The sequence below is a fragment of the Ambystoma mexicanum genome, chromosome 7q (assembly GCF_040938575.1).
Source record: "Ambystoma mexicanum isolate Mex_15411 chromosome 7q, UKY_AmexF1_1, whole genome shotgun sequence".
In the NCBI taxonomy this organism is placed as follows: domain Eukaryota; kingdom Metazoa; phylum Chordata; class Amphibia; order Caudata; family Ambystomatidae; genus Ambystoma; species Ambystoma mexicanum.
In genome coordinates this window covers 796220835-796245963 of record NC_090941.1, presented here as the reverse complement: position 1 = coordinate 796245963, position 25129 = coordinate 796220835, and the positions used below count along the sequence as shown (strand labels likewise).

Here is a 25129-nt window from a genome sequence, read left to right as displayed (position 1 = left end):
CCACATGGTTTAGTTGCGTGTTGTACCTGGTGGCAGCTTATTTGCCTCTGCACATTTGCTGCTGGAGCTTCAGTTTGTTGAATGTTGAGTTCCTCTCTGGTCCACTGATATTCAGGTGTTCCTTTGGCACTTTCTTGTCAATGGGAATGTGCCCACACTTAATTCACTGGCATGGGTGTTTGGAATTGTGGGTGTTGAGGTGGGATGTGGGCTAACTTTGGATGAGTGGGCTACACTCATCAGTTGTGCACGCAATGGTAGATTGTTGTGTCCCTCCCAAGGTATGGCCACCGACCCGCACACATCTGCAATCAGCCACTACCTGCTTGCATACTGTCCATCACCTCGGCCACTGGAATGCAGCTGAGTACTATGATTGAATCTTCAGTCAAGTATCACACATTTTCAGTCTCCTTGAGTCGCACACACTCTGACAACCTTCACATCACCCAACCACATGCCTGTTCTACTTGGGTCGCTAGCAGGGACTTTTCCACCCCTTCCTACTTACCCTTGTACAGGCTAATATGCACACACGGATTGTAAATTGGTTGGACCAATCTCTGATCCCTTATACAAAGGCACTATACAAATGCCACATTGCATTAAATTGTATTATCTCACATATGCGTGGCATAGTCAAAGTGTATCTTGTGCGATCGATCGCATGGTGTCTTGTTGACATGCAGATGCATGTGGTCTACCAGGGAGTCATGGTGGAAGCTACAGTACTGGATTCAACATCATTGCTTCCTGTTGTTCATGTTGGAGGAGGATATGTGGCAGGTGTACTTCATAGTGGAACCAGGTCAGTGAAGTCAAGGTAAGATGTTGCCTACATTGGACTAGTAGGGGAGAGGACTAGCAGGGGCTGCCTGGGGTAGAGGGCAGAGGTCAATGGGGGATGTGGGAGGAAGGCAAACTAGCAGGGTCTGCCTGGGATAGTGGATGGAGGTCTGTGTGGTGGGGGGAGTGCAAAATAGCACGGGCTTCCTGGGGTAGTGGTTGGAGGTCAGTGTATGTGGTTGAAGGATAGCAACAAACTAGCAGGGCCTGCCTGGGGTAGTGGGCGTAGGTCAATGGGGGTGGTGGGAAGAGGGCAAACTAGCAGGGGCTGTATGGGGTCATGGGCAGGGGGCAGTGGGGTAGTGGAAGGAGGGCAAACTAGCCAGGCCTGCCTGGGATAGTGGGCAGAGCTCAGTGGTGGTGGTGGGAGGTGGGAGGACTTGAAGGTGCTGCCTGGGCTAGAGGGCGGAGGTCAGTGGGGGAGTGGAGGTGTGAGGACTTGACAGGGCTGCCTGAGGTAGTGGGTGGAGGTCAGTGGAGGTGGTGGGAGGTGTGAGGACATGAGACAAAATAGTTTGCGCAGTCCTGGCCCTTTTTTTATGAATAAGGGCCTTTGACTAATTCCCAACAGAAAACAACACGAGGTATTTTCCACTAGTATGTTGTGGGCTTCATTTCGGTAAATAGAATATTGTAAACCGTAGGAAAAGGCTCATTATAAAGGTGTAGATTCTATACAATGGTTTTATACAATTCTTCCCGCTGCTCCTCTCAAACCTTTGGCATATTTGGTGCAGTATTACCAACTACACTTCACAAGCTTTTAAAAGTTAGACACAGCGATAAACTATTCATACATATATATTTATGCTTATTTACATTTGCAAATTATCAAAATGATTTGACAAATGGCATAACATGAATCTTAATAATTTATTCAACAAACATGTTGCATCATTGTAGATTATTGTACATGAGGAATATAAAATATCAGATTACCAGGAAAAAACATACTAACAGTAAATAGATGTGCAGAAAATAAAATACAATGCTTAAAACTTTATGTGAGTGTAAAACCACACACACGTATGATCCTATGTGATAATGAAGTTTCCAAGGTCCACCAGCAGCTTTATCAAGCAAAGGTTGTTCGTTTGAAGGTATGCAGTCTGTTGAGGAAGCATTCAAAGAATGATACCATGAGTGGTAAACAATCAGGTTGAATTCGAGGAGTCCATCACACCTTCAAAAGCCTCTTGAGGGCTTTGGAAGGTGAGGGTCTGTAAGGCAAGGAAGAGATGGCTTGAGAGTGTGGGTTTACCTAATTGTGTGCCCTTAGGACCTATATACAAGTCGTTAAAATGTGTTCTTTCGTTGGGTGTAGCTCTACCTTCTAATTTATTTTTGGAGGGGGCAATATGTCCTGTGCTTTCAGATACTCCCCTAAACTGGACCTGCAGACTCTCAGGCAAATCGTATGTTTTAAGTCCTGACAGTCTATGGTCCAGGGGCAGGTGTTGCAGAGCACTCAAAAGGATGTGCTTCTATAAGAGTACCGATCATGCACACATGAGAAACAGTGAGTAGTTCATGAGTGTATCACCACATTATGATCTATGATAGACATTTATGGGTAGAACATACATTAGGAAAACTTGTAAGAGAAATGATTTCACTCATTGAAAGTAAATTGGCACACAATCAAGAATACTACATTTTTGACATTGAACAAAGGACATGATTAAAGATGGTGGAAACACCCTCCAGCCATATTGGAAATGTTGCTGCATCCTAGTATACATACCCAAGGAAACAGCAGGGAGTGGGTCAGGCAGAAACAGTACACAGAGGGGCTGATTCTCAGAGCATTTTTCAATGGGATTGCACCATTAAAAATCACATTTGTGAATCAGGCCCTGGGAATGGTTCTGGGCTAAAGATAGAGATTGAGAGAAGGGAAATTGAATTCAAAATATGGGGATTTAAATAGGAAAGGGAAATATATGATATGAAAAGTAATTTGAGGATTATGGAGCTACTCAAAGAAAACATAGAATGTTTGAGGCCGACAATCCGGAAGATAAATAAAAGCAATTTTAGCTGTCAAGAAAAATATGTGAATGCCAATTTAGAAACAGGTAGGTATTAATCTGTCTGTCGCGAGATCTGTATAAGAGGGAGAACGTGGATCACGTGGCAGCTCAGAGGGGGCATTTTTGAAATAATGAACAACAATTGCACTTCAGCTTTTATGCTGTATTTTGAACCATCCTTATTGTCATTCTACTTGTAAAAGGTCCGCCTGCAGACAAGCCACATGGGGATCATGCCCCGGACCTTGGTTGTAGTAGGTTGCCGCAGGTTAAGGTTTTTCACACAGTCCGATATTTCAATGTCAATCTAGCAACCAATCCAAGAGCTGGATTTGACAACATTCACCACCTCTTCTTTCTCAGTGTCGTACTTGTATGCCTTGGATCCCGAAAAGAAGTAAATGTATCCTGGAAAATAAAACACAAATAGAGCCAGGTTAGAGCATGCAAGGGTTCATATGTCTTAAAGCAGGGGTATGCAACTGTTGGCTCTCCAAATGTTTTGGACTATAACTCCCATTATCCCTCACCATTGATTGGCTAGCGAAGTTTGATGGGAGTTGTAGTCCAAAACATCTGGAGAGCCAAAGGTTGCAGACCCCTGCCTTACAGCGATATTGTTCACAGCTTCACTAAGACATAAAGGGGACATAGGATTTCTATTGAAATGAGATACATTGTCCCTTACTAATGCAGTATTTTCTGTTAGGCCAACTCTCTTTCCATCTACGAAATTGTTAATATTTTTTAAAGCTTTTTCCTTAATTAGGAATTTCTCCATGTCCTCAATCCCTGAAATAGAAATTGACCTAAGAGGAGGAGAAGAATCACACGCTGCAAATTCATGATGCAGACAAGGTTGCAAAATAACAAGCAAACGTTCTCCCCAACATCCTGACACAATCTTCCTCTCTTCATTGATATTGTAAAAACTGCACACTCTGCGCAAATCTGCAAATGTTACATGGTGGCGGAGGAATCACAAAACTCCTTCTCTTGCACATTAACTGTACATGTTATTGGAACACTGGTATTGATAGGATCAATTCCTTGCCATTTGGCATGAAACAGACTCACTTGAGAGCAAAAGGGAGATACAGTGGGTGCTAGAGAAGCGGAATGAAGCGCCTCAATGCACAAGCATGATATTGGTCCTCTGCTAGTAAAACCAGGGACCAAACTCCTGATATGGGCAGTGTGCACTTATCTATACTTGTCTAATGTTTGGTAAATTAGTTTGGTAAATTAGTACCGGGATTCCATGCCTTTATCCCCGTGGGGGCGTGGCAGCCCCTCAGCCAATGAGGAGGCTCGAAGCAAGGCCATTCCCGCTCCGATCCTCAACACTGCTGGAGACCGACTTCGCCCCCCGCCAGGTATGTTCCTTCTGTTCCCAGCACGTCCGCTCCCGATGGCCGCCATGGAAAGCGAAAACAAACTCAGTTTTCACTCTCCCAGCGGCCATTTTCTTGGTGTTTCGGGACAAAAGAAATGCTTTCAGTGCCCCGGTCACAAATATCTTGCGGGCTGGGGTACTAATAGCCATATGCCCCTCGCAGCGGGAGCATTACCGACTCTGGTAATGCCCCGGGGCCTATAATTATGGGCCCCGGGGCATTACCTGAGTCGGTAATGCCCCTGCCGCTCGGGGCATATTGCTTATATATGTTATGATAAAAATGGTTGTAATATTGCCTGGATGCTTTTTTTTTTGCTTTTTTTTTTTTTTTTACCTTTGCTTGCCTTTTACATTTGTAAACATTTTCTTTGTTATGTTCCCATTTAGGCTTTGTGTAGTTTGTTTTAACTGGGGGCGGAAGAACTAATTACATCTTTGCTGCTAGTTTTGCCACAAACCCTATGTGTGGTTCAATAATGTTTAAAGGATGCTTTACTATTACTGTTAAGTACACTATGGAAGGCTATGCTGTGCCTTAAAGACCTGGAGAACCAGTTAAAGGCAAGAGTAAAATGCGGGCTATTAATCAGATCGTTCGTTGTCCTTAACAGCGATTAACACCCTGGGAGGTGCCATCCTCAAATAAGAATGCTCGGAGCGCGGGCTGTATTCATCAAAGAAAGCCCACGTTCCGAGCATTGTCAACTGTGTGGTCCTCACTTAAACAGTAAAGAAAGATGCTTAATTCTTTCCAACCAGATATTGTAAGCTCTCCAATAAAAACCTATGGAGGACGACATCCTCCTCTTGATGGAACTCAAGGTGCGCCAGGATGCTTAAACTCAAAACGGTCTAATTGCCACAAGAGAACAACAAAAGCGTGCATCGGAAGTAAACAGTCCACTCCCCTATGTTTGGTCACAGACACGTACATGGGAGGAAATGGAGGTGAAACCATGGGCCCCGGAATAATCCAGGACTACTAGGCTTAGTAGTTTGCTTTTTCATTATTAGTTAGGAAAATGAGCTCCTGAATTTTATTAGGGGTGAGGGAATGGCAATGTTGAAAATATGACCTTGCCGCCATCATGATTATTTCCATTGGAACCATATAAGGAAACTTAAAGCCCACAGTGAAGCTTGTTCAATCTTAGGTCTCCTAGAGACATAAGTGTAAAGCAGGACCATTAACAACCACAGTTTCCAGTGCAAAGCTGATAGCAAATGTATTAGCAGGATCAGTAGGAACCAACCATTACATTAACATGACATGGGGGTAGTGTCCACAAATTACAATATATGATCAGTAGTGATGGGAAATTAAACAAATACAGTCAGTACCAACCAACGATCAAATGAAGAGGGCCGATAGGATGGACTATTGCAATGCAAGTGTGGTAGGGCCCACTAGAGTGTGGGATATATATTGTAATCTACTGGCTCATAAATAAGAGGGGCAGCTCACCTGGGAGAGGGTAAGTTGGCAGAGTCGGACTGAGACAAGAAATAGGCCTGGGCACGTAAAAGTAAGTGTCCCACCCCTCGCCTCCAAAAAAGTGGCCCTCAAACCATCATCCTTGAATCGCGTTCAAATAATGGAAGAAAGTGCCCGAGGCAGGGTAGTAGCTGCGCGTGCCATGGAGCCTGAGGAGCTAGCTAGGACAAAGAGGGACCCTGGACATGGGACATCCAATCTCCTCCCCCTACTGGCTGCTGCCCGCCCTGACTGGCCCCTTCCATGTGGCAGCAATGGGTCAAGGAGGACACACAACATGGCCAGGCTACAGTCCCAGTTGATCCACTGATGTGGGGATCTCAGGACATAAATCACAGTCTTGTCAGTATGGCCGTTTATGCGGACTATGAGGTGGGAAGGGGACTCAGCGACGCCAATGGTAAAACCAAGATAGTAAACCTGGGGACAATACCATCTAAATAGCTGCTTATACTGGGCATCTAGAACTTGGCCATTAGCAAAGGTCTCAACAGTTTTTCTACGGATCAGTGGGCAGGAATTTCTGTCAGTAGAAGTACCGTATAGGGTCTCAAGTACAACGTAAACTTGCTAATTCCCCATAGAGGAGCAGAAACAGCCGCACTGCAGATCGAGGAACCCACTAGGAGTCCCTCTATAACCCTTTCTGTTGTCCCTGTGCATCACCCTGTGTGTGTGTGCTGGAGATGCTGCAGCCTGTCATTTTCAGACAGACCATAGTCAGACATGCACTGCATAGGGGGACATTTGATGTTGGCCTGTGGCTGTGCCTCCACACTCCATGCCCGACCTGTCAGCATGAACATTCATATTGTATATATCAAAAAACGTTATTCTCTAAGAAGACAGAACATCGTATCTCACTGTCGCCCTAGGGCCAGCATTTGGGCCCAATTATAATTAGCTTTTGTGAATATGAGCCCCTCAGCCCCTTACCCTATGGTGGAAATGAGTGGGGTTTGTGACTGAACTAGCCCTTCCCCTGGTCAGCTGCTCTACTGCCCCTTTACCCGCTTTTCCTCTTAGCTGCCCGTACGTTACACAAAGCTACTGAAAAGCCTCGTACAAGCCTCGTTTGGGTTCTGTCATGTCATTTAAATACATTGCATGGTAACAGCAGTTCCATGAACAAAGACTCAGCACAAGAAGCTTAGAATACAGCAACATATCAGGTACCAATGTTTTCATTTCATTCATTAAAATACACAACTTTTTCTAATGTTTTGGTTGGGGCACCATCAGATAAGTAGGGGAATGGGCACAAAGGGAGGTTGCACAAAGGAGCAGCAACTCTACTCGAGCAAAAGGAAAGCTATATTGTGCAAAGTGGTGCCATGGTAGGTGAAGCAGGAGCGCTGCTAATGCCCTGTGATCTGAAACAGTGAGTAAGGCTGAATTTATGAATACAATGTCGGAATACCTGGAACAAACCACGTACCCTTCCTACCCCCAAGACCCTCTTGCCAGGAACTTACTACCATGTGCAGTGCAGATGAATCTTGACAGGTTCAACAAAGATTCAGAGCACAGAGGCGCATGTGGGTTGTCTCTGTCCCAAGATCGCAAGATGGGCACAGGGACATGCATGCAGCAGAGTGAGCGGTGTAGAGTACTTTAATACATAACAATACATGTCAATCATCAAACACTTTAGGGCTCTCATTGCAAAGCAAATAACCAGGAGCATGTCCAAAGGTAAAGTGGTCAGCATAATTTCTTATTAACTAGTGTCTGTGCGCAAAACTCCTCTTCATGAATGCAGTAGTATCTTGCCCAGAAGGCACCACCATTACTCATCACCCAATGCAAAGGAACCTGCTTCTCGACCCTCTCCTTTGAGCAGAACGGAAGGAAAAGGAAGTGGCCAAAAATGATATTCACAATTCAGAGCTTCCCGGGTGGGGAGTAGTTGACAAGGACATAACTGCTGCACCCATATGCATGTGAGTACCATAGCCGACCGACCCACCCTGCAAGAAGTGAATGGGACCACACAGTTTGCAAGTGTTGGAAATAAAAGGCTGTATGATTTTATTGTTACAGATATGGTTATGGCAACAATAACAATAATCACATATCCATATGATATCATACTTTTGGGCACCGGGTCCAGAGGTAGCCCCCTCTGGCCCGTGCCACCTTTCTTGTTCCATGACTTGTTGTGGTCACCAAACAGTGCTTGTTCCTCTCTTCCTTTGTTCTCCTCCCTTCTTTTCTAGGGTGGGAGGGTTTTGCGGAAAAAGCGGAAAAGTGGAGGACACTGAGTTAACCGTGAACCTCCTACCTGTCTGAGTCCCTGTTCAGGGTCTACAAACAGATTGTGTTTTCTGTGGAGCTGGTAGCTCTTTTTATAAGACCCAGGGCAAGCCCTGGGTCTTTGAAGTGTAACTGTTGGGGGCTGTGACTCAGCCCCCAGCCCGGCAGAGCTGACTGTCCCCCAGGAAGGAGGGTGTGTGTTATTGCTCTCCCTGCCTGTTAGTTTCCCGAGGGCGCTTAGCACCCTGCTGCTTGTTGGAAAGGTGAGTGGATTTTCTCACCTCACCCTTCCTTTGCTTTGTGATGAGAGGGAGACTGCTGTCTCCTATCTAAATGGTGGACAGGGGGCCAGTTCTGGATGGGGGAAGCTGGCCCTCTCTAGGGCCTGCTAGATGGTACAAACAGATACCCTGCCTCGCTTTGGGATGTCCTACAGCATTGCACATACTTTGAATACTCACCCACCAATGGACAATAATTCACACCTCAATTTGTATTAGAGCCTGTAGTGGGGACTTAGGTTGGAAGTAATCGAGGCGGGCCAGTAAAATGAGACCTGTAGCACTGCAGCCCTACTGTAGCCGTCCTTGTGATTACTTGTGACACACTTTGGTGGCTGCCTTGCAATCCATGCTCAGAACTCCAGTGATCCAGCGCTACTGCACTGCTGTGGCCCGCCACTGCCAGCCAACCAGTGCTGTGTTTTCCTTGAGAGAGTTCGTTTATGAAACCAATGCCCTAGCACACAGCGCAACATCCATACACAGATTCAGACTGGAATGCACAAGCCACGTACAGATGCTCACCACACGCCATGCACAAAAACATAATTAACACGCACACACAATGCACACAGTACGTAATACCCACGCACATTGCACAGGCCACATAGAAGCACACACACACCAGAAACTCAGAGACAGAGCCGCTGCCAAATTGCATGCAAATATTGAAAGACATACATAGGTCACTCCTGGCATCGCATACAGCACACACACACCAAATTCACAAAATGCATACACAGGATCACATAAATGAGCATGCATGCACAACGTAAGCAGATAAACACAAACACAAACGCACCTGTGCACCACACCAAAATCCAACACACATAGACAAAGTCACCAGCATCCAACATACACCATACATTGGCATGGCCCAAAGGCACACACACAAACTCAACAGACTTGCACACCACATTCATTGGAAAACATGAACATTTCATAGCAACATTAAGCCACACATGCTGCATGCGCACATCGTACAAGCACATAGAATACATGATAAATTGGGGTTTTTCAGAGCGATGGGTAATATTCACACACTGTGCATAGAAACATGAAATAGCACGCACACAAGCACGTGCACATGCAAAACACAAGACATATAGGGCCTCATTATGACCCAGGCGCTAAGTGTTAAATGGCACCGTAAAAGGCTGCGGCACCGTTAAACACCTAGCGCCTAATTACGAGGTCCCTTTGCAGGACCCGACCAGCCGTTAAAGTAGGGACCTGCAAAGGGACCTTGGTGCTAATTATGGTACCGCAATTTGCAGTACCGTAATTAGCGCCTTCCCCATTCCCATTGAGCCCTATGGGGCAAAAATGGGAATGGGGAAGGGCCATGGCGGCATGGGGAATTACCGCCCCACCAACCTCGGAATGGGGTGGTAATTCCCCATTCCGCCATGGTGGACTCCGGCATGGACCATGGTGCTAATAGCACCATGGTTTAGCGCCGGAGTCCTAATGAGGCCCATGGGGCCTCATTACGAGGTGGGCGGTAAGGGATTACCGGCACTGGTAAGGGCCCCGGTGCCGGTAATCCCTTACCGCCCTACTACCAGTTCCCTTTGCGGGTCCTTCCTTAATGCCTGGTTTTTTCAGGCGTTAAAGACGGGACCCGCAAAGGGACTCTAGAAGCCGCATTACGACCCTGGCGCTAATGGGTTAACGGCGCCGTAAAAGGCTGCGGCGCTGTTAACCCATTAGCACCTGATTACGAGGTCCCTTTGCGGGACCCGACCTTAACGGCTGGTCTACACCAGCCGTTAAAGTAGGGACCCGCAAAGGGACCTTGGTGCTAAGTACGGTACTGCAATTTGCGGTACCGTACTTAGCGCCTTCCCCATTCCCATTGAGCCCTATGGGGCAAAAATGGGAATGGGGAAGGGGGAATTACCACCCCGCCAACCTTGTAATGGGGTGGTAATTCCCCCTTTCTCCATGGCAGAGTCGGTAAGTTACCGGCATGGACCATGGTGCTATTAGCACCATGGTTTTCCGCCTGGGTCATAATGAGGCCCTAGATGTAATAACGGTACCGCAATTTGTGGTACCGTTATTACCGCCTTCCCCATTCCCATTGAGCCCTATGGGGGCTCAAATGGGAAAGGGGAATGGCCCCGGAGAATGGGGAATTACCGGTCCCACCAACCTTGGAATGGACCGGTAATTGCTCCATTCACCAGGGCGGAGTCGGATCGAGTTTGGAGGCAGCCATGGCGCTAATAGCGCCATGGCTGCCTCCAACCTCGTAATGAGGCCCATAGTCACACCACACAATTGACATACCCTTTTAAGAGAATTCCTTGATCCACAACAGTCTGTAATGTGTCAACAATCCATACAATTTGTAAAGCCCACTGTGTACCCATTAAGGCAAGCAAATAACATACAGAAAATCCTACTGCTATATATCATACCCAAAGCCCCAAAGAAAACATCACATCTACAAATACACAAACATGCACACAAAACAAATGCAATTACACACCTCTCACAAACATTAAGGACCTCATTAAGAGTTGGCTGTAGTGGTAAAACAGGCGATAGGTGAAAATACTGTCTGTTTTTACCACTCTGCCTGGATTTAGGGTTTGGAAATGCAAATCTAGTAAAACGCCCTGCTTGCAAATGAAGGAAAACAGGTGGTTATTGTGGTGGTAATTGTGGTGTGGTTTGTGGTGCTGATGGTTGGGGAATCACTACCACATGCAGGGATACAGCTATCCCAATGAAGTCGAATGGAATCAGACAGTAACCAATATTTATCACCTGTGGTACTGGTAATCAGCGTTGGCGGTATTATATCACCTGTAATACTCTCAAACGTTTAAAGAAGCCTTAATGAGGCAAAGCTAAATAACGCAAGAAGGCATTTAGCAACTCACTTCTCTAAAAGAAGCATGGGCCTGAAGTATTGCGAATGTTTTTGAAAGTTAATGCAATATAATATATAATATAATCACACTCGTCTTACATTTGAAAAGAAAATCCACTCACATGCTGAGCAATCCGAGCCTGAGGTAATTACCATCAGCAATGGGCCAATTGCTGGGCACGTCTCAGGGGGGTTCAGAAGGAGGAGGACCCAGTTTACAGTGTCTATATTATACACACAGAATGTATACATAAAAAAACAGCACTGGTATGTTATTTACTTTTAATTTACGTACTTATTTAATTTACTGTCTGACTGTACGCCAGCCCACGTGCACACATTCTGTCTCCAGCCAGGACCAGCCCAGTAGTAGACACTACAGTCAGTAACATCCTTTGCTCGGCTGTCTGGCCCAAGCAAGCAGCTGGAATATATAGGCCTCGTCGTGTGGTCCCTTTGACTAGGCCTGGCCTACTGCTGCTCCCAGTGCTGCTCTGCACTGCTCCGACTTTCATTCCCTCGTCTTCCACACTTCCTTCCTGGCAGTGGGTTTCTCGAAAAAGTCTGAGTAGTCCCAGCATTTGCTGGGGTGTGGTGGTCGACAGCACACCCAATCTGCATGACGGCAGGATGTGGATGGTGGACGTGTCATGATTGGCTGCTGCCCGATGGCCTTTGATGGCTGCACATAGACACACAGCCACTGGCCTCCTGCTCCCTCCTCGAGTTGCGAGGATTCAGGCAGGTGGTAGCCGGGGGTCAGCCCCACCCCCATCACACCTGACCCCAGGCATTTCAGCAAAAAGAAACTAACAACTTGGGGGATGCGAGAGGTGACTGGTGGTGAGTGACACGAGCATACAGCACAGCCCCAGCTCACGCATCCCGGCTAGGCGGCCAGCCCCACCCCTGGTCCGCCACCCCCACCCATTTGTTGTTCATTCATTTGGACACTCTGGGCCTCATTACGACCCTGGCGGTAAGGGGTTAACGCCAGCGTTAGCTGCGCCGACCCCTTACCGCCAACTACGAGGTCCCTTAGCGCCATGGCGCTTTTAACACCTGCTTTTAGCAGGTGTTAAAATCCATGGCGCTAAGGGACCATGGAGTTAATTACGCCACCGTAATTTACGGTGGCGTAATTAACGCCTTCCCCACTCCCATTATGCCCTATGGGGCAAAAATGGGAATGGGGAAGGGTAAATGGGGATTGGGGACTTACCGCCCCGCCGACCTCGGAATGGGGCGGTAAGTCCGCCAACCACCATGGCGTAAACGTAGTTTACGCCATGGTGGTAAAGTCACGGCCCAGGCGGTAACTTACCGCCTGGGTCGTAATGAGGCCCTCTGAGTGCGGCCGGGCCTGCCTCCTGGCTGGCATGGTGGAGCCACGCCGACGGCAGATGGCTGGGCCTGTGCAAATCAGCAGCTTTGCGTTTTGTTATCACGCAACATTCATCAAAGCAAAGTGAACACTTAGAAAGTGTTACATTTCTTTGATAATTGTGCTGTGCACAGTGGCAGTGCACATGTATGCAAGCCAGCCAGCATCGATACATCCACTAACCATGTGACGTGCGCGGCGGAAGGACAATGTTGTTGACTTACCTTAACTTCAAAATAAAAAAAGCCTGCTTATATCGATTTGCAGCTGATACCAGCTACTTTATGTCTGTGAGAAGGAGCTTGTCCCCTATTTGGATGCGAGGCCTGATTTACAGCAAAGTCATGCTGTCATGCTTCAGGGTATCTTCATGGAGAAGGACCTTTGGTCTGAGGGAGGCAACCACAAACAAACTGACTCTTCAATAGTAGGGTCTTTGACAGTGGCAGATTTAAGACAAAGGGCCCCGTGGGCAGCACGTGATAAAGGGCCCAAGATGGGTTGGTCATAGAGGCAGATTTTAGGGTGAGCGAAGTTAATTGTGATCACGAGTGCGGAATGGCAAACTTTAGGAACAAAAGCAATTTTTTATAATGTTGGCTTTATTGCGGGAATGTGTTAATTTATTCACGTCTAGCCCATGATGTGTTTGGTCTACTTGGAATAAACTGGGAGGTGAAATGGAAAAACAGCAAATGGCCATCATCTTATGTGATGCCTTTTGTTTAAAGTTCCTTCTGGGCATGGAAGGGTTGTGTATTTGCCCCGCCACCCATTGACACCCAGAGTAGAAATTCTCACCAGGGGGAAAGGCCTGGCTATGGGGAGGCAACTGCTGCTCAGGTGGAGATAATGGGCCCTTGTAAATGGTGGGAGACCACCAACTGCCTATTCACAAGAGGGCACATCGCAAACCTGTTAGTTATGCATTTCTTTGGCATCACTTGAGACACCCCCCCCCCCGCTTTCATTAAGAGCAGTTAGGGCACTTCTATGCATAGTGAACTTGGCAGCCCCTCCACTTTAATGGATTCATTGCTCAGTCAGCAGCTTGTACTGAGAATTGCTGGTACTATGGTGTAAAGAGAAAGTGAGAGACTGGTCTGAGAAAGGGCAACATAGGCTCAGAGCAGTATTAAAATGGTTTCAGACGTGAATTAGGGAGGTAACTACTTGTAACATTGAAGCTGCACCAGAATAGTCTAATTACAATTGGTAAAGAACTTAGATACCCCCACACAAGTGAGTTTGCCCTGTCCCCAGTGTCCCTGAAGTTACCCTTCCTACATTTGAAGGATTAGCCCCTCCACCTCACTGAAATGTGTTGCCTTATTTATAAAACAAAAACATAACAGAACAACTTAAATGTTATGGTTATTTACCCACCCATTGACTGCCTATGGTTATGGTAATCCTTATGGCCATTCCCACCCAGTTGCTGTCCATCCCCGCCCAAAACATCTCCTCATGGAAACTCTTGCAGCTCACTTTAATCAAGCCTCAACATAAAAGTTATAATAATACATTTGTTATATAGTGCTACACACCCATAGGTCTCAGAGCGCTGAAATAAGAGAAGACATTATTATTCCACAGAGTGGTACTCAATTATCGACCTCAGAAGGATGAAAGGCTAATGATTCAATGAATGACCCTTCCAGGAATCACTCCCTCCATTATGTGTTTCTGCCCTCCCTAAATTCCACCCCTTATACTCTAGAGATTCCTTCCCTACCTCCTTTATCATCCTCGCTGCAGGTTCTGAGGTGGGGAGGCTAGATGATCACACATGTCTAATATTTTCAGAGGTCACATCACAATGGGACATGGGGAAGGTACCCTCTGAGTTCCCTGTCTCAATCTGCTAGCCCCTTATGAGTGACTGTCACAGCATGTAGCTCAAAATGCAGGTGAGTTTACGATATAAACGTACTGACAAAAAATGCCCATGCTTACTCCACATAGGCACAAGAGGTATACAGAAAAAGATGGACAGATAGAAAGATAGATACACAGAGATGGATACACTGAGGTGGATAGATAGGCTGAGAAAGATAGATGACCCACAATGGGAGTAACATGGCCACTGGACTGACCAGATGCCCAGTGGCCTAGCCAGGCCTTTGGCCAGGCCCAATGGCTACTTTGCGTGTCCAGGCCTATCGCCACCCTCGGGCAAAGTGGCCGCTTTGGTGACATGCTGAGGCTTGGGCAAAAATGTCCAATGGACATGGCCACCGTTTTACATGCATGTTCTGGTATTTATTGCAAACTCTGCCCCTCATGACGTCTCACACTCACAAAAACTAAGCTCACAGGAAGTGGGGGAGCAGTAAAGTGGGGTCTTTTTAATACGGATACTTTTGTTAAGACAAGTACTGATTTATCGTCACCTAAATCATTTTCAACTGTTGTGTATGGAAAACATTTGCACACAGTATGATATTAGAAATGCATGCCAGTGATGTCAATTTGTCAAACAAAATGTGAGTGTCTTTTTATCTTTCAACCGAGAAAGTGGCGATTGAAAAATAAAATGCACAAGCAGTGGTGCTGGAACAATTGAAGGGGAGTGCAGGGGCCAGGCAAAGTGTGTGATCTTGGGCAAATAATTCTATTTCCCTTTCCCACAGAAAAACAATGCGTGCAAATATAGTAGTATAGCAGAGACTCAATGTTTGACCAAGTCGCACTCATCGCAGCTGCACCTCCAAGTCGGCATCAGGTGCAACTGATGACTGCAGTGTTTTCCCCCAGACGACACAAAAGGCATTTTCGCGCAAAAGCAGGTGACTTGACATGGCGACCGACGGAGACACCAACAGACGGGCAATTCAGGATGCAATACGAGTGTAAACCTTCGCAATGTTAAGTCATTCAAAATCACTGCCAAACAGATATGCGCTGAAACTAAAGTTCAAGATACGGAACCGGTGACGGTGTAACAAAATGATGCAAACGCCCAAAGCAAAGGAAAAAGTTCACAACCGAAGATACAGCGCACACTGACAATTCATGGCAATGCATAACTTGCAAAAATGCCCACCATATAAACCAAGCCCCAATTGCAATTTTAGAAAGTCCTCCTTATATGTATAGAGTTTGCATGAAACATTAAGTTCTATAACGTGTTGGACACAGCACAAACCTTTCACAAATTGCGTTCCCGGACCACAGGAATGACATCTTCCATAATAAATGCATTTAAAAGCACATGGCACAGGTGACGGTTCCAATTGAGTGTGGTGTCTTGGCACTGAACTAAAAGATGCACTTATTTGACAGTGTACAACTAGAGGCACTCAATGGAACTTTGAAATGTGTGCAAAATATTCATGTAGATTGGCCCACGTACTTGTGATGAATTAGACACTGCTAAATTTATCAGCATTCAAGATTGCCACTGGATACTTTTGGGGAGAAAAGACGAGAAGTCATTTAAAATTAAATAAATAGATAATACGTGCTTTTTCAGCGTGTGCGAGTGTGCAAGGAATACCCACGGCAGACCCCCTGCCATTCCCGTGCACTACAGGGACGAACAATAAAACACATGAGCCATCTTTAAAGCAAGGCTAAATTATCGGAGCCATGGTCACCAGGCCTGAAGTCAGATGCGCTCCACTCAGCACTATCAGGGCCCAGGCCTGCTCCATGTTCCCCAAGGTGTGCTGGAGAGTAAAGTACACGGCCTGCTACTCCCTGTGCGTGCGCGCTGCTGGCCTGTTGCTTATGAACAACAGCTCACATTCTTGTTCACTATAATGTTCCTATTTCAGTAGGAACAGGAGGCAGAGGTATGCAGTGTGAGGCAACAGTTTTTTTTAGGAAAACATTTCTTTAAAAAAATAAAATAATATATTTCAACTGCCACTCTACAGTCTACACCCCCCTTACTGCCTCCCGAAAACAACCAGAGTGAATTGAGAAATGAAATGTAGAGGGCCTTGTGTTACTCCGAGTTACTGACCCAGCCACAAGGCCCTCTAATTCGTTTAATGCTAGCGCAGCCACCGGCAGCCCACAGTCCTCCCCCCTAGACCCTGTCGCCACCAGGTGTGCAGCTTCTAGGCGACAGCGGAGAGCAGACGCAGCAGCCCTCCCGCAATCTCAGTGTCTTGCTTGTTGGCTCGAGAAAACGTTCCCTGTAGACGGCGTCTTCTCATGCCTGGGTGACCCTGCCATGAGAAGACGGGCCTACAAGGCCAGGCTGGGTCTGAGACCCCTCTCCCCACCTTGAGAAGCCAAAGCCGTCGGGCCCACCTCTCTTGCATTCGCATGACGGGAGAGAGGTGCAGGCGCAGCTGCCCGACTGGCTCTAACTTCTAGTGCAGTGTTCCAGTGAGTCGCTTCATTAGAAGTCGGTGGCTTCTAATGGAGCGAATCAGTGACTCACTTGAACACCGCACTAGAAGGCCAAGCGCAAGCAACAAGAAAAAGTTGCCATGGCCTGATGGCTAACCCAATACAGATCTACTTACTGCGGCAGCGGCGGACCGAGTCGGAACCAGAGGGCAAACTTGGCCTACTCTTTCTGTCTAGTGGGCAGGGCAGCGCAGCACAAACACCAACATGTTGAAATCACGATGGAAGAGAAAGAGAAGCGTGGGTGGTTCATGCACCCCTGAGTCATCATCACCCCACCCCGACTCTCAAGTGATTGGCTGCCTCCTGCAGATACGGTAATGTCATTGGCTGCTTGCCAGCCATTGGCAAATAGCCAATGACATTACTTTATCTATGCAGGGAGGGAGGGACACTCCCTCCCTCCCTGCAGATTATAGATCTTTGGTGCGCTGTTTGCACACATAGTGATGCTGGCGGGGCCACCCTTCAAGCGCCCCGCCAGCCTCCTACTTAAAAGTGTTACATAAAGTGCGTGGAGCTACGAGCTCCACACACTTTACTATGGGCAAGAGCAATGTAAAACGGGAAGCGCCCCGCTTTTGCAGCCGGCCTATGAATAGGACTCCTATTCATGGGCTGGCCCGACTGTGACAATAGAAGGTTGTCTCCACAGCGCCCCGCGCTGCTACAGATTCAGAAGAACTTCAACACCTTCTGAATCTGTTTAACACACTGAGTCACTGGTGGGGGTCCTGGTGGGGGGGCGGCGCCCTGCCGCCCTATGATAGCAGCCGCCACTGGGTTCAGTGTGTGCTGTGCATATGTATTATCCGTTACGGATAATTATTTCAGTTTTGGTAGATTCCATTGTGTGCTTTGTGTCTTCTTTAGGGAGGGTGCTTCAAATTAATTGATTGGGCTGGTCATTCTTTGAATAAGTGTTATGTTTTACTTTTTAAAATAACAATAATTTTAATAATAAGCAGACTAACTGACATCTGTAATCTGCAGCCAGTGAAATAAGCATTCAACGCCAGATAACAGAAACTTTGCACTGGTGAAAGTGCACATTTGCACTGTATTAGCACACATAGCTGCAGTGCAAAAACCTATTATTTTAGTGCATTGTTGCACTCAGGCAACGTTTGCACTGGTACTAATAAGCAATGATATTACCAATAGGGCAAACATTGCCCTGGTGCAAACATACATTACAAGAATAGTTTTCTTTAGCAGTAGGGCAGTTTATTGCCAATACCAAGCACAAATGCATATGGTGCCCACCTTCAGAGCAGTGAATCTATGTGCCACAGTCATAGTCACATACAGGTGTACATTTGTGAATCAATGCACCTGCAGAAGGTCTTTTCGAGAGATTGAGAGACAGAGAGAGAGTGTGTGCGTGTGTGTGTGTGTGCACACGCCAGGGAGGAAAATGTGTTAATGAAGTGGCCTCTAGCACACTTAGGAGCACTTCATGGCATAAGTAACTCAAGAAAAGGACGACAGTGTGAAGTAAGTAAGTAGAATGCATTATTCATTAAATGCCTCAATAATAAAGCAATTGTCTTCAAAGTGGGGGATGCCTAGGCGCCTTCCCTTGCGCGTGGGCACATGGAATTCTGCACAGAGCTCTGGGATGCAGGGCAAGTGCCTCTTACCTTAATCCCAGTAATTAGCCAAGTGTTCTGTTGCTTCACATGTTTTCAACGTTTCAAGTCTCAGCTTGAATGCAGCATCAGTGATTTAGTTCTAGAACAAATACCCTCTCCCTCCCGGCCTTGGAATTAAAAGTGCTGTGTACACCGGAATGCATGGTAAAACACTGGATAGTATCCCCTAGATATCAATAAAGGCCATCAGGGTTTATGACCAACACAACTCTCTTTAAGTAATATGTCTGTATAATAAGGCAACTAGCTGCACCTGTTTACCGTGCATGCATGAATGCAGCTTTAGTAGTTGTAATGAGCATTCAGGAAATCCGAAATATTCCATTCTGGGCCTTGCGCCGATTCAAGACCATTCTGCAATGTTCAACTGCTAAACATTATGGGCCCGATTCAGGGAATTATTTGCGTGATAAATACGGGACTTAAGCGCAAATCCAGTTCGGACAGGCCCAGAACGTCTGTGTGAGGCATGGAAAGACACCAGGCATAGCGTGGCTTGCGCAGAGGGCAGGCAAGGGGGCAGGCAAGGGGGGGCAGAACTGGGGAAGCACATGTGAAAAGTGGGCATTGCGAGGGACAGTCTGCAGGCAGTCCCTCGCATGCCCCCATTTGTGCCAAAAAACACGTACTCCTGGAAACACCTGCGTAGCCTCTCAGCATAGGAATGGCCACGCAAATACCTTGATAACTACGCCACCCGAAGGCAGGCATAAGTACACTTGCGCATAGGATTTGCAGCACAGAGGAGGGTTTTCATGTCGGATATAGGGGTGTGTGTACGCAACTAGCATTCCAATCTAATTTAGGGGTGCGCGTAAGCAGTGTAGTGGGGTGCAGGAACAGTTTACAGGGGTTTGCACGCAGATTTTCCGAGTTTAGACCCAGTTACGATTTTTCATACGCATGTTGTCTGGGTGCTGGCAACAGTTACAGGAGACCCTGTGCAGGGTTCCCAAGATGCAGGCCTGCTTGCAGGGGACCCCACACACTGTTTGAAGGGTGTGTGTATTTGTGTCCCTGTGAGCGTGGAAAGGTAGCTGTTCTGGCTGTTTATGCTTTGCATGTGGGTATGTCAGGGACGTTCTATGCGTGACTTGGGGATACGGTTACTTCGCACAGTAAATTCCATGAATACACGGGGCACGCATTTTTTATTCTTCACGCAGTGTCCTTCTCGGCGCGTAGCCCTTGCAGGATTTCTGCACACGTTTCCACTTGAAAGTATCATTGGACCATAGAGTAAATGTGTGCATGCCAAAGCAGTGTCATTTATGACCCACATGCCATAATAAAATGTTGCGCAGGATAAGGGCAACGTTAATGCAGTAAAGATATGTAACCTGAGAAAAGGGTGGTCTTCTTTGGAGAAAGTCAAAGACTACTTAACATGGCCAGAGATGTTTTGAATTGAATGCATTAGAAACTATGCTTGCAGTGTAGTAATCCTGAGGTGTGCTTTGCAAAAAGTTTTATGGTGATGCCATCTGGCACCAATGGCGAAAATAATATGTACTTTCATCCTCCTAAAAATTCACTTCCTCCCTTTCGCAGCAGCACGTTACCAAAATGGCATGGAGTTGAAGTTGTCTCCTTTGTTCATAGAACATCATTCCCCCTCGCTGCCCATCTCCCTGCCACATTGCAGACTCCTCCTGCCCCCTCATTTACATGGACGCCTCCACATTAGTCGTCGACACGCTGATGTCCTAGTACTGATACCTTGATTGTATCTTTGGATGGGCGAAATGTCCACTGGGGAAACGGAATTGATGAAATTCACCAACAATTCTGTTTGGCCGACAAGGCAAATTGACACCTTTTCCAACACACCCTTTGGTGGTTGCCCAACTACACCGTGCCCCACGCCCTCTCATGCGCAGTGGCATATTTATAGAGGAATGTTAGTGAGGGCACAGGCAAACTAAACAGAGCAAGGCATCTATTTTTTTTCTAATTTTACCAATAAGAGGGCAATGGCTCACAAGTGGCACTGCCATACAATTGTAGAGACAGATCAGTTTGTGGTGTTCAACACAATGGGTCTGATTAACAAACCGCTTTTCCAATAGGATGTGACATTGAAAAACACGTTGTAAACGCTTTGTTAGTCAGACCTGTGTCACCCAAAGAGACCATTTTCTAGCCCAGCGTTTACATCAAGTTCCCTGTGCCAACTATTTTCTCACACACTGTGCTGCAAAAGGCGTGCCTGCAGGAGATGTAGATTGGAAAAGTGAAGTGTACCCTTCTACACTCACTCACCCAATATCTTGTGTCAGATAGCTCACATTGACAACTGAATCACTAGATCATCCCCATGGCGGCATACCAGAAAAATATCACTTCTCTGTAGAAAGGGTGTTGGCGATATTTTGGTGGCTGTGCCACCGAAACGCGCCAAAACCAAAAACACACATAGGCATACTCTCTTTGAATCATTTCCTTGCAGACCCTCAGAAAAGCATTTTGATGTTTCATCTTGGCATAGAGGAAACTATTTCACTTTGGGTGAGTTGGGCAGAGGGTATTTAGCACCAACATAGAACACATTTGCATTCATGAAACGTTATGCTGGAGGGACACGTATGAACTGGAATTATGTGTGTGGCAGCACACACAGCAGGCTCTTAAAACACATTTCCCGGCAACTAAATCAAGAAAATAAATATTTCTAACTGCTTACTTGAATTACCTGTGACGCTTTAAACACAAAAAACGATTTTAACATAACACAATACACCCTTGTGTAGAAATATTTAGAGATTGGTGTGTTTACACCCAGAGGGAGACATGAAATGTAGCATACCTCTTACCCCGCATGCTCTAAAATCTTACTTCGATTTAGATCCGTGGGGCTCCTTTTGGAAAACCCTGTATATTACGCTGAGGGGACTTGGCACATGTTCACTTTGGTGCAAACAGGTCCCTTCTGCATAATTTCTACCATTTGTAGGTCGAAGTGCAAAATAGAGGTGTAATGTGAGGCAGAATCACCTTCACCCTTCCCTTTTGCACTCCCCCGTGCACACTGAGTAAACACTGCCTGCCACGTGGCAAGCAGTGTTTTCAATGGATTCCTGGAAAAAAGGCCTCGTTTTTACACCAGCAGGCTGATTCCGAAGCCTTTCCCACACCAGGAGACTTTATCCATGTAAACTGTCGGCACCCCTTGTTGCTCATTTTTAGGCCAAAGGGCGCACTCCCAAAGATTTTAAATGGACCATTATTGAAAAAATAAAATGTCCTAAACGTAAATGTAATTAGAACCCTTGAAGAATAGACTGCTACCACTCCATCCTACCCTGCCCATTGGATTATATCAACAGTGCCTTCCTTGCAGCTGTCTGCTGCAATGTAGGGGCCCCTGTTCTGGGCCGTCACACAATTGCCGTCATGGTGGAGCCAACTCCACCTGCCGCAATGGGTAAACTGCATGGAAGTGACTATTCCAAAACATGAGAAATGGGCTGCTGAGTTGCAGTCTGCGGCAGTCTTTCTACAGTTTTTTTCCTGCATTTGAGGGTTGGACATAAAAACCCCTTCACACCGCGGAGCGGCCGCGGAGTTGGCTGCTGAGTTGCAGTCTGCGGCAGTCCGCGTGCAGGAGGTGGCAGGAGCCCCTTAACTCAACATGGAATCAAGGCGACCCGAAAAATTAACCCCGCCATCTCCAGGAGGAGACGATGAGGAGGCTCGATGGATGAGAAGTTCGAGCCAGAATTCCAGCCAGAACGTAAGAACAGCTTCTCTCCGCTTAGACCCTCTGTGTCAATCGGTTGTGCGCCCCTTATCAAGACCAAAGAATCCACAAAAACCGAGACTTCTAAGGGACTCCTCAAAACTTTTTGATCGGGCTACACCTCAAAAAAACCTCAACCTCAAAAAAAAGTCCAAATGCCCCGAACCATGAAGACTCTGGTGGGGCCGAAGCACGTCAATTTGGCTTTATGACATTAAAATCAGGAAAATCGACAACGGAGCAGGGAAAACCGCACATTTTAAAGTTCCCAGTGCAGCCGACCAAAGGGCGGGCTGCGAGGGATCTTCTTGCGGCTCCTCAACTCCGACTGCCTGACATAGCCCAGGCTAACCAAACCACTTTACATACAGACCCTGACTTACCTCGAGGTCAGGATCACCGACGGTGGGGAAGGCGCCGGGAGGTCTGCGGCGCACCGACGAAAGTTTCCAGGGCTGCGTCTTGGAAGCGCCGCCGACGCCAGAGCGGTCGCCGGGTGCCGCAAAAGCGAGTGGGAGTGAGCCCGAAGGAGATCGGATGAAGGAGGAGTCATCAGAACAGAAGGAGGCCCGTGAGATGACAACCACGGACGAAAGCGAGGCTCCACTTCCTCAAGGGGGTGGAGCAAAGGGCAAGCCAGCATCAAAGGAGGGAGAATATGGAAAGCCCAATTGTGACCCACTGAATCCTCGCTCACTAGACTCAAATGAAACTTCTCCCACAGATCAGCAGTTAAAATTTAATTTCTCAAAACTAACAGCAAAAACCACTTACTCTGCAAAACACAAACAAAAAAATCAGAACAAAAAGAAAAAATCATCGGGTAATGCCTTGCAGCAAAAAAACAATAATAACAAAAAAAACTCATCAGAAAAGATGCTGGCTAATGCTGCAATATGCAATTCGTTAAAAGCGTATTTTGCGAGTCAAGGCAAACGAAAATACGACGTTCTACTCGAACTGACAGACGCAGAAATATTGGACGCAACACTTGATGAGACCGGAGGCCCAAAAGCATCCAGGTTTCCCTACACACCAAAAGAGAGGACAACAGGCTCTGACTGTAATAAAAGTAACCAGGTAGACTGTCCACTGCCTTGCAGCACTGGAGGAGAACAAACAGGACCATTGGAAAGTCGGAGTCCTGTTCCAGCCAACCGGTCTCCAGCAAATCTGTCTTCTCCCGTCCGAGAGAATCCAGTGATAAGCAACACAATCGAGTCTCAGCGCTCTCCATCTACTCCTCAAACCAAAGAAAAGCAACCAATAGACAAGGCCACAAAGGAAGGAGCGAAAAGACCGCTTGTTGAGAAGCAACCATCACTTCATTCCCCGTCTCCGATTAAAGCAAATTGCCAGCCGTCTGTTCCAACTGTCTCACTTGAATCAAAGTTCATGGAACCCTTATCTAAAACATCTCCTTCTATCCAACCTGGTCGTGCTCAAACTCCACTACGAAGGAAGAGCTTGGGGTTTGGTCTAACAGAGGAAGGATCAAAGGAGACTTCACCAAGGAAGTGAGACCTGACAACATTGATGTCAGCACTGACCATTGCGCTCGCCCCATTCGGAAAGCTATACGAATCAATAAACGATACTTTAAAAGATCAGACCACACTGATCGTCATGACTCATACTAAAATGACCTTTCTCGAAGGTTACATCACTGCAAAACAAAAAGCTGACAACGCAATCTATGACAAAACCATAAGTGACCTCAAGTGTCCTGACTTAACAAACTCAACTTCCTCATCGCGGCTTATTGTAATAAATGATTCAAGAGACAGCGCATTGCAAACTGACCAAATTGTTGGGAAAGTAACAGAAATGTGTTCGCAGACAAAGTCAGTCGACAAACAACCTACAAATAAAATCTGCTTCAATTTTGGGAAAAAGCTTTCAAATAACCAAAAACCAAAAGACAATATTGATCCACCAAGACACTTCTTATTTGAAGGTGTGACAAAGAAAACTCCCACACCTTGCCTGAGAGAAATGGCTTCAAAGCCCTCAAAATCGCAATTCCAAAATCCTCCGCTGAAATCGTCGACAAATACCTTTTCCACTGTCCTTGTTAATTCAAAGAAAGTAAGCAAAACATCTAACATCAAATCAACGACAGCAGGTTCCGGGTCTCAACCCTCCGCCTATTCGACACGGGGGTCTAACCACTCCCCTCAAGGGGAACACAGAGAGCTAATCCCAAAACCAAAGACGGACACAAGTTCCATGAAATCGCCAATCCAGACATGCTATTTTGTTAGGAGCCCCTCAGAAGCCTCACAGACTCATTCTCCAGTTACAGTCGTCGACTTCCTAAGAGACGAAACAATGATGAATATTTCCATTTATTCGTCTCCTGCAAGTGAAACTCCATCTTACACCGAGAAGCAAGATGGGGCTAGATAGCCCAAATGCCAAAACAATGCAAGCTCTCCAACGCCAAAAAAACGAAGGGCGTTTAGTGAGGGAATAAAGGAGGGGCTCAGTTCTAATCAAAGACATCCTAGAGGACCAGAAGTCACACTAAAAAAATCGGCGGCAATTAAAAGAAACTATGCAGATCTTAAATCACCAAAAAACAAGGTAAATAGTCAAGAGGAAGGCCCCAACCAGCAAAACAACCTAGCTCTTCCATTGAGCCGAAAGAAGGACATCACCCTAAATCCGGCATTCGAAGCCATAAAATGGTAAAACAACAAAGACTGGCACTTGCGACAGTCTTCAAACTAGAACAGATCATGGCAAACTTTGAAAAGATCACCCTAAACAGGGGTACAGTTCTGAAAATT

General features: G+C 46.5%; 1 protein-coding gene across 1 annotated transcript in view; it reads right to left on the bottom strand.

Annotated features, from left to right (window-relative positions):
- Positions 1–1705: 1705 nt before the first annotated feature.
- The window catches only part of LOC138528549 (matrix metalloproteinase-20-like), a 229028-nt gene continuing 205604 nt past the window's right edge, over positions 1706–25129 (bottom strand). Inside the window, exon 10 of the mRNA XM_069640311.1 lies at positions 1706–3287. Coding sequence (XP_069496412.1) covers positions 3187–3287 — 101 coding nt within the window. The 3' untranslated portion in view covers positions 1706–3186. The remainder of the gene's footprint in view (positions 3288–25129) is intronic.